At 42.6% G+C, this 10319-nt stretch overlaps 1 protein-coding gene across 5 annotated transcripts in view; it reads left to right on the forward strand.

Annotated features, from left to right (window-relative positions):
• Window positions 1–9116, forward strand: part of LOC137677122 (zinc finger protein 462-like) — a 148574-nt gene extending 139458 nt beyond the window's left edge. For all 5 annotated transcript variants that reach the window (XM_068424307.1, XM_068424311.1, XM_068424309.1 and 2 more), the window contains 2 exons: window positions 7032–7146; window positions 8317–9116. In XM_068424307.1, the coding sequence (XP_068280408.1) occupies window positions 7032–7146; window positions 8317–8521 (320 nt within the window). In that variant the 3' untranslated portion in view covers window positions 8522–9116. The remainder of the gene's footprint in view (window positions 1–7031; window positions 7147–8316) is intronic.
• Window positions 9117–10319: the final 1203 nt, after the last annotated feature.

Genomic DNA, 10319 nt, shown 5'->3' on the forward strand with positions numbered 1-10319 from the left:
AATATATTGAATAGAACTGGTCCCAGAACCGACCCTTGCGGAACTCCGCTAGACACAGACCTCCAACTGGACTCTGTCCCGCTGACCACTACTCTCTGGCTTCTTCCCTTCAGCCAGTTCACAATCCACCTCACTACCCGATCATCCAGACCACACTTCCCCAGTTTAGCTGCGAGGATGCTGTGGGAGACCGTGTCAAACGCTTTACTGAAATCGAGATAGACCACATCCACAGCTTTACCATCATCTATCCACTGGGTAACATCCTCATAAAAGGCTATCAAGTTGGTTGAGCATGACTTCCCCTTGGTGAAGCCATGCTGAGTGCCCCTAATGATCCCCCTATCCTTGATGTGCCTAGAGACAGCACCAAGAACAAGTTGCTCCATCACCTTTCCAGGGATGGAGGTGAGGCTGACCGGTCTATAGTTACCCGGGTCCTCCTTCTTGCCCTTTTTGAAGACTGGAGTGACATTCGCTTTCCTCCAGTCCTCAGGCACCTCTCCCGTTGCCCACAACTTAGCAAAGATGATGGAGAGTGGCCTAGCAATGACTTCCGCCAGCTCCCTCAGCACCCGCGGGTGCATCCCATCAGGGCCCATGGATTTATGGACGTCCAGGTTGCTTAATTGGTCCCTGACCCAGCCCTCATCAACCAAGACAGATTCCTCCTCTATCCTGACTTCTTCTGAGGCCTCAGGGGTCCAGGTCTCCTCAGGACAGCCTCCAGCAGTATAGACAGAGGCAAAGAAGGCATTCAGTAACTCCGCCTTCTTTTTATCCTCTGTCTCCAGGACCCCCACCTCATTCATCAGTGGGCCTACATTGCCTCTAGTGTTGGCTTTACCTGCAATGTATTTGAAGAAGCCCTTTCTGTTGTCCTTGACCTCTCTTGCAAGGTTTAATTCCAAGGAGGCCTTAGCTTTCCTAGTTGCCTCCCTACATCCTCTGACAACAGACTTATATTCCTCCCAAGTGGCCAGCCCCTCCTTCCACGATCTGTACACCTTCTTCTTCCACTTGAGTTTGCCCAGCAGTTCCCTGTTCAACCATGCAGGTCTCCTGGTACCCTTCCTTGACTTCCTACCTGTTGGGATGCTCTGATCTTGAGCTCGGAAGAAGCAGTCCTTGAACGCTAACCAACTATCTTGGGCCCCCTTACCTTCTAGTACCCTGTCCCATGGGATTTCCCCTAGCAATTGCTTGAAAAGGCCAAAGTTGGCCCTCCTGAAGTCCAGGGTTGTGATTCTGCTAGCTATTCTGTTCCTGCCACATGAGATCCTGAACTCTACCATCTCATGGTCGCTACAACCAAGGCTGCCCTCAACCTTCACCTCTTCAACCAGACCCTCCTTGTTAGTGAGGATAAGATCCAGCAGCGCTCCTCTCCTAGTTGGCTCATCCACCATTTGCATCAGAAAGTTATCATCAATGCACTGGAGGAACCTCCTGGACTGGGGATGGCTGGCTGAGTAGGCCTCCCAGCAAATATCAGGGTAGTTGAAATCCCCCACGACAACCAGGCCCTGTAATTGCGAGACTGCTCTCAACTGCCTGTAGAAGGCCTCATCACCGTCCTCATCCTGATCCGGTGGCCTGTAATAGACACCCACAACAGTATCACCCCTGCCAGCCTGCCCCTTAATTCGCACCCACAAACTCTCAACTCGCTCCTGATCCGCCTCTGGACAGAACTCAATACATTCTAGCTGCTCACTCACATAAAGAGCAACTCCACCACCTCTCCTTAGCGGCCTGTCTTTCCTGAACAAGACATAGCCATCCATGACCACATTCCAGTCATGCGAGGCGTCCCACCAAGTCTCTGTAATTGCCACTAGATCATAGCCCCCTTCGATTCATAGATCGAAGCTAGAGGCTGTGTCCTCTTGTCCTATCGCTAGTTGCCCGGGAGAAGAGGCTGACTCCCACTTCACTACAACCTCCTTTCAGGTAGTTGTAGACTGCAATAAGGTCACCGCTGAGCCTCCTCTTCTCCAGGCTAAACAGCCCCAGCTCCCTCAGACGTTCCTCATAGGACAGACCCTCCAGACCCTTCACCAGCTTGGTCGCCCTCCTCTGGACTCGCTCCAACACCTCAACATCTTTCTTGAAGTGCAGGGCCCAGAACTGGACACAGTACTCAAGGTGCGGCCTCACCAGTGCCGAGTACAGAGGGACGATCACTTCCCTAGACCGGCTGGCTACACTGTTCCTAATAGAGGCCAGGATGCCATTGGCCTTCTTGGCCACCTGGGCACACTGCTGGCTCATGTTTAGCCGGCTGTCGATCAGCACCCCCAGGTCTCTTTCCACTGGGCCGCTTTCTAACCACTCTTCCCCCAGCCTGTAGCACTGCATGGGGTTGTTGTGGCCGAAGTGTAAGACCCGGCACTTGTTATTGTTGAACCTCATGCCGTTGGTCTCGGCCCATCTATCTAACCTGTCCAGATCCCTCTGTAGGACCTTCCTACCCTCCAGCAGATCGACACTCCCACCCAGCTTGGTGTCATCTGCAAATTTGCTGAGGGTGCACTCAATCCCTACGTCTAGATCATCTATAAAGATATTGAACAGCACTGGCCCCAGAACTGAGCCCTGGGGAACACCGCTAGTGACCGGCCGCCAGTTGGACTTTGCCCCATTCACCACCACTCTCTGGGCTTGGCCATCCAGCCAGTTTTTAACCCATCGAAGAGTCCATAGTATGTGTTGAGCTCATGCTACGCATCCTCAAGGTTGTCTTATCAGTTCCTGTTTTATTAGATAAGCTTGTTCCATCAATCACCTGCACAATTAAGCAGCAACCTCAAGGTCTCGAATTCAATGTTTGCAATTCTTGTTCAACAGTAAAAGGAGCTTGATTTGAAGTAATAACTGCAGTGAGCCTTGTCATGCCTAATCATCAGGTTCCAGGGGGTCATCCAACCTCCTGATGCTGAGTGCAGGCTGCCAAGTTTCTATGTACTTATAACTAAAAGCGTACTGCCATTGATACAAAAATCGGAGATCTCCAAACCCCCTTGCTTTCTAACTTTCCTCACCGAAGTGGGAAGCTAGGTGCGGCTAGGTAAGGAGTCCAAAAGAAAGCTCAATAACACCAGAGTGTGTTATTAAGCAGGCATTCTTTATTGCAGCGCTGGGCAGCACTGGGGATTATCCACCATGAGTGCTCCGCCGATTTTGCAGATTTTCAGAGATTATATACCATAAAGTTATACATAGTCATAAGATTCCCAATAACTCATTTGCATAGTCATGAGATTTCCCAGAACTCATTAATATATGTAAATGTCCGTTCCGCATGCGCAGTTGTTTTCTCTGGTGGTCGTCAGGGGGTCGTCAGATGAAGGCTTATAGTCTTCCTCACTGTTCGCTGACTGACCCCTGCTTCTGCGCAAACTCAGTCCAGGGATCACGTAGGTCACGTAGGCTGTGTCCTTCAAGGCAGCTGTTGCAACTCCCTTATCTTTAGGTTTCTGTGCCTCTGTTTTCCCAAGGCCAAGTTGTCTGAAGTGAAATACAGCCATCCTAATTAGAAACTATCTTTTCAAGGCCCAGTTGTCTGAAGTGAGATATACCCATCTAAATTAAAAGAAGGCTCCCTTTGTTTATTTATATAACTAGGTTAGTCGAATGTCTAAGGTATTTACAACATCCTCCTTGTTCTTGGGGCCCCCAACCGTTTCACCATGTTTACCTTTTTCCTTCTGAAATTTCAGTTTTCAATTAAAAACTCATTTCAAGTTCATTCAAGAGTTGTTCACAAAAGAAAACATGTCTCCCCACATATTTTCAAACCTGTAAAAGTTAAGCTTGCTAGATTCACAAGCAGATTACAGAACATGAAGGGGCCATTAACACTTCACTTTGAGTTTGACTGGTGATATCTTTATTTAATGAAGAAGAGAGTGAGTTAGATAGGAAACAACTTTTATTGAAAAACATCCTCCATGAAATCTTTGTTAACAGCCCTAAAAGAAATCAGGAGAAGAGCAGGAGTTTCACACGTTCCAAATTTTGACATTATTAACTCTGCACTCTCATGTGGAAATTTGTTCAAGAGTCTGTTCAGTGGGGGGATGTGACCCTAAGAGCTTCAGAGCTGAAAGAATGAGTCTAATGTTTTGACTAAAGGACCAGCTTCCCCTAACTTGCAGCTGTAGCAGACATTAATGTTTTGTGTAGACCAGCAGCTAGAAAAGGCTGGCTGTGTCCCCTTCCAACGTCTTGTCACCCCTAGCAGGGCAGCATGAGAAGCAGAGAAGACCTTGACACTATGTAAGCACTGTTCAGCAATAACTAAAACATTCCTGTGTTATCAACACTGTTTTGGTCACAAATCCAAAACACAGCACCATACAGGTTTGCTATGAAGAAAACTTTATTCCAGCCAAAACCAGTACAGAAAGGAAATGAATGGTTGGTTGCTGGTAAAGGACAAAAGAAAATATTTGGCCCTAGAAGGAAGAAGATGCGTGTGGAAAAGCATTAAGTTATTAATCTGAGATACTCTAGGGAAAGAGTAGCTGTTCCTGCTAGAAGTTGCATCCCAGAGGGACTGTCTGTCTCTACTGACCTTTATATCTTAATTTTAAAAGAAACATGAAACTTTTTCTCTGTTTTTCTTCTTCAGTAGATAAAAATAAGTGTGCATGTGTGTTTGTGTGTGTAATGCGGGAAAATCAAATGCAATTCAGGTGTCTATGCAATATGTTACCCCTCTTTTGTAGACCTCGGGTAAGTGCACAGCCTGATTACTCTTTCTGGGAGGCAATCTAAATTCACAGTCCAAGAAACCAAACTAATCAGGGACTCATGGGGAAGTAGGTGGGAACATATAATGTATTCAGAAGGGACAGCAGAATTATTAGTGTAGTGCTTGTTAATGGGAATTATAAGTATACATTCTCCCTATTCATTTGAGGAAAATAGGCTCTGTTATATCTGCACAGTCCTAGAATAAATTTCCTATTGTGTACTGTACTCTGGATTTGTTCTTGTACAGAAGAGCAGCTGTCGCCTCCAAAACTATCCTCTGTAAGTGTTGGATTAGTCATGGTACAGGGGGCAATGTGTTTCAGTGGTATTTATAAATTTGGACCATGTATATGGTATTAACTGTAGGAGTCGGATCCAAATGTAAATGGAGCCCATGGCACTGACTTTCTTCCTGTTGCTCATATCAGGAGGGGACCTTGCTTTGTTGTTGTTTAATCACATAGTAAATCACTGATACTAAGAAATAGGAAATAAGTTTTTTCTTCTAGATGGAAGGGATTTTCAAAAAAAGTGTAAAGAACCATTCCACCTAGAACTTTATTAAAGGGCAACCAGTGGGAAACATGTAGCAAGAATCATGGAATCATTTTGTTTGGAAAGGACCTTTAAGATCTTCAAGTCCAACCATTAACCTAACACTGCCAAGTCCACCACTAAACCACATCCCTAAGCACCACATCTACACATCTTTTAAATACCTCCAGGGATGGTGACTCAACCACTTCCCTGGGCAGCCTGTTCCAATGCTTGATAACCCTTTCGGTGAAGAAATTTTTCCTGATATCCAATCTAAACCTCCCCCGGTGCAACTTGAGGCCGTTTTCTCTCATCCTATCACTTGTTACCTGGGAAAAGAGACTAACACCCGCCTCACTACAACCTCCCTTCAGGTAGTTGTAGAGAGCGATAAGGTCTCCCCTGAGCCTCCTTTTCTCCAGACTAAACAACCCCCGTTCCCTCAGCCAGTCCTCATCAGACTTGTTCTCCAGACCCTTCACCAGCTTCGTTGCCCTTCTTTGGACTCGCTCCAGCAACTCAATGTCTTTCTTGTAGTGAGGGGCCCAAAACTGAACACAGTATACCTTTACAAAATACCTTTACAAAATTTAACATATGGAGAAGAAAAGCGAGCACGTGCGTGGTTCTGAGTTTATAGTTTGATCTCTAATGGAGTAAATTTGAGAGTGAAGAAACAGAGTGAGCAGATATAAAAACTGAAATGAAGCAAAATCCCTTTTCTTTCATTATGTAATGTGGAAGGACTCAGAAAGACATTCTGTTGATTTCTTACTTAAGATAATACCTGCTAAGAAATTAATGCTCTGAATATACGTTGTCTCATTTATTAGAAAATGTTTCATCTTTTGTTAAAGCTGGCTCTTTTCACATGGGGATTGGCTTTCAGAAATGCTATCCCCTCAGCTGCCAGTGACGTTGGATGTAAAGCTCAGTGCTTGACACTTCTGCAAATAAGGCCCTAAACGTTTTGTATAAATTATTAGGATCAGATGAAACACCTGTGCAGTTAAGATACCATCCTTTTAGTGATATTCTTTTTCATGGGACTTCATGTTGAGGGGATGGCAATTTCTTATGAGTATCAGATGCCAAGTATACCAAGTCTCCATTTTAGTAAGATTTGCACCATTGATTTGAAAATTACATATTGACTCAAGTGTTCTCTTTTGGTTTTGCTTTCAAGCTATTTCCACACTAAACTCTCATTGTTGGTTTTGATGTAAAAACCCCACAATCTCTTCACTTGTTCAAATACAGGGAGTAATAAAACATCTCTGCAAATAGATATAACAGACTTCAGATGGAGGATGGGATTTTTCAGCTGCAATGTGTGTTGTGACTTTTCAGGATGGCTGTAGCTTCTTGATATCCTGGTCACTTCAGAGAACCTCAGTTCACTTTTAGGTATTAATACAAAATCTTGGCTGTTCATGTAGGTGTCTAAGTGGGAAGCACTCCATTATTTTGAAAGTCCCATTCGCCTCCCCATTTCCATATTGTAGTTAATTGACCTTTTCTCATAGTGGTGGTTATAGAATTTTCACACCTTCCTTTTTTTAGGATAGGGAGGACAATTTCAGAAATACCTACTTTTTTTAAAAGAAAATATTTTGCTGCTTCGGGATATTTTTTCCTCCCTGAAGGGCAGCAGGGAAGATCAGAGTATAATCATAAAGGTCCCTTCTTGCCCTGATGCTCATGAATGTGCAGATAATTTTGTTCTCTCCCAGAGTCCATGATGTATCCTGACAGTGGAGCTCCAGAGAAGTGCTTTCCATGTGAGTTCTGTGGCCGATCATTTACAGAGGGCTCTGAGTGGGAACGACATGTGCTGAGGCATGGCATGTAAGTTAGTTTGCAGACTCCTTTGTATAACAGCCAAATGTAACAGTTGATCTTTGTGCATCTCCCGACCCATTCCACCCTTCCCCCCAAAAAACCCTGTAATGAAAGCAAACACAGGGATATGACAGATTATTCTAACAAGGGAAAAATTCTGTCTAACAAAAACACTGTTGGATGCAATTATCAGATGTATTTACTCAACTTGTAAATACAAGCTTCTGTCCATCCTGTTTGACCCAGGAACCCAGAAATCCAAGGTAACTGTTGTTTTTAAACTTGTACCTGAATATCTCCATATGTCCGAACACCTTTCCAGTTTCAGGTCTAGATCAGACCTCAAACTGAAACAAACTTATCTACAGATGGCCAAGGGTTCCTGGAATACAGATCGTTCCAGAAATTCCCTCTGTTTGGGAGTTAAAATCTAGTGTTATCAAATCCAAATGTAGAACATAAATGTTCTTTACTATGATCCTAAAGCTTAAACTTGATTTCAAGGTGAATACCAGTTTGTTGATCCAAAATGAACATTACTTGAGTCTATTGTTGATGTTTGCTTGCCCAATAGAGCAGCATGGAAATGGCAGCAAATTATATGGAATCTGGGTTTCTTTTGGCTTTTTCTCTTCCTTATCATTTCTCTTTAGCATGCTTGCAACTAAACTTGGAGTTCCAGTGAAAAGAATTATGTACAGAGAAGTGTTAAGGGCTTCAAGTGAAGGAAAATCTCAATAAGTGTGCTCTCTCCCCAGAAAGCACACAGTGAAGTTAATAGCAAAGATCTTTTCCTTTCATGCTCATAAATATCAGTCCATACTGTGAAATAATAGGCATCTCTGGAACACTCATTTTCCTTCTCTTGATAAAGATCTGTTCAATAGAACAGATGTCTTTGCTGGCTAGAGTTTCTTCAAATAGGAGATCTCAGCCAGGATTACTGGCATGTGGAAGATATTTGAATGTAATATTGTAGCTAGTCTGTGGAGGGATAAAGGGTAAGAGAAAGTACCATTTCTTGTCTGTTTAAATAAAAGTACTTGAAATGTTGCAAGCTTTAATAAGATTTATTGGTTTGTTAACTGTATGGGAGAAGTACTCTCCCTATTTCCTTGTATCCAAAGCATGTTTGGATTGTAAAGGTTTCCATTTTTCTGCTGCTTGGATTTTCAGGGCTCTGAATGAAAGTAAGCAAGGGACCAGAGAGGACAGCAAACTGAAGGAGAACACAGAAAAGGCTGTTAATACACTGATAGTAGAAGAAAAGGAAAGCACTGAGAAAATGGTGGTGGACTTGTCCAACAATAGTGAAACTACAGTCAGTGTTGTAGCTGCTGACAAACCTCTCCAAGACACCTCAGAGGCCAAAAATGAATAAAAATTTGGTGTGATTTTAATCAACTTGAACAGTGGTGAATGGGAAGGGATGGGCAGGTGGGGTGGGCAGAAGGAAGAAACAAAGCTGCTTTTAGGAATGAATGATCTATTTTCAAAGCACTGGTATCTATGTGAGTGTGTGTATATTAAAGTTATTTAAATGATGGAATAAGTGGTTCCATTATATCACTGCATCTTTTCTTCTGGATCTTGACAATGGGAAGTTACATTCATATTGGACTAATGAAACAACTCCCTGTGTCTCTACATTACACAATGGGCTTTGCAGTGGAGACTTGTTTGCAAACAGAAGCATAATGAGCATGATTGGGGGGTGATGTAACTTTTCAACACGCAAATTTTGGTGTGTTTTTCTAATTTCAATACATGATGATTTTCCAGACTGAATGCAACTGCTTTAGAAAAGAAAACAAAACCAGAAACTGCTTTGCTTAAAACAGCTACCTGTTTCCTAATACCTCAAAATTAACAAAGGGACATCTCTGCATTTGCTAGTACTGCCTGTTGTCATTATGATTAAAGTAGAGAGACTGCTGAGCAAAGTGGTGAAAGGAGGAAGAAACAAAGTTTTAAAGAAAGGGAAACTGCTTAAAATCCCACTGTGGATTTTATTTCTTAAAATACTGTGATTTTTTTTTTAATTATTTTAGTAAATAAAAAAAAAATTAAAAAGAGAGAGAGAGTCTTTAATTTCTAGATAATGGTTTGTGAATTGTCATCCTTCATTCCAGGTAAGCTGTTTGTTAGTATTCAACTATAATTTTAGTATTTGATAGATTTCATGCGACAGACTCTGTGGTTTTGTTTGCCATATGTTTATTTCCTATCAGCTTGAACTGTTGCAAAAATGGCACAATTAACTTTCTCATGCAAATTGAGTGGTGGTGTTAATTTTTTTCCAAAGGGGAAGGGGACAGGGAAAAGAGTTCCTGTGAATATAAAACTTGTTATTTCTGTGTTTAGCATTTTAAAAAATTAAGTTTTTGTTAACTAAAGAACCAAACTAACAGCACAGCTATGCAGCTTATGGGCCAAACTCATCGGTCCTCATAATTATTCTGTCAATTTTCAAATGAGCATCTATTCGTCTCACACCAGTACTTTCTGTCAAGATTGGTGTCATCTCTTCCCCCTCCACCCCGGTCTGTGGGGTGAGTGGATGTGCTTTTTTTTTGTTTTGGTATAGTGGGAGAGAATGATGTCAGTTCTTGCATCTTTTTGCAAACAGAAATTAAATAGTTACATACTACATTGAGTCTGGAGAGCTACTTGATCCAAGATGGGAGTTGCTAATTTTTTCCCCCTACTCCTTAGCTTTTAGCACGAGGGGAGCAGTACAGAATGAATAGGAATCTACATATCTTGTGGCTGAGCCTGCAATTTTTCTTTGGTAGAAATCCTACTCAACTCAACAGCAATTTTGCCTGAATAAGGAACACAGGATCTGGTACCCATGGTATGTTCTGATTTTGAACAAAGAATTTCTTTCCGAAAAGTATGAAATACTTGACTAAAACCTAGTTTTAGAAATGCATGTGTCTTTGTCTTGCTTTTTTTTTTTTTTTTGTTGGGGCGGGGTAAAGAAGCTGCTGAGGAAATGTTGCCCTAGACAGTTTCAAATAAAATTGATGGCAAAATTTGCATTTGTTGAATTAGTGCTATTTGAGAAGCATGGTGTTTTGCTTTTAAAGATTCGTCAGTTGTGGGTTTGCAGGATTTTTTGTTTTTGTTGGGGGGGGTGCTTTTTTTGGAGGAGGGAGGGAGCATCATGTAGAAAA

Source organism: Nyctibius grandis (assembly GCF_013368605.1).
Source record: "Nyctibius grandis isolate bNycGra1 chromosome W unlocalized genomic scaffold, bNycGra1.pri SUPER_W_unloc_1, whole genome shotgun sequence".
Taxonomy (NCBI): Eukaryota; Metazoa; Chordata; class Aves; order Nyctibiiformes; family Nyctibiidae; genus Nyctibius; species Nyctibius grandis.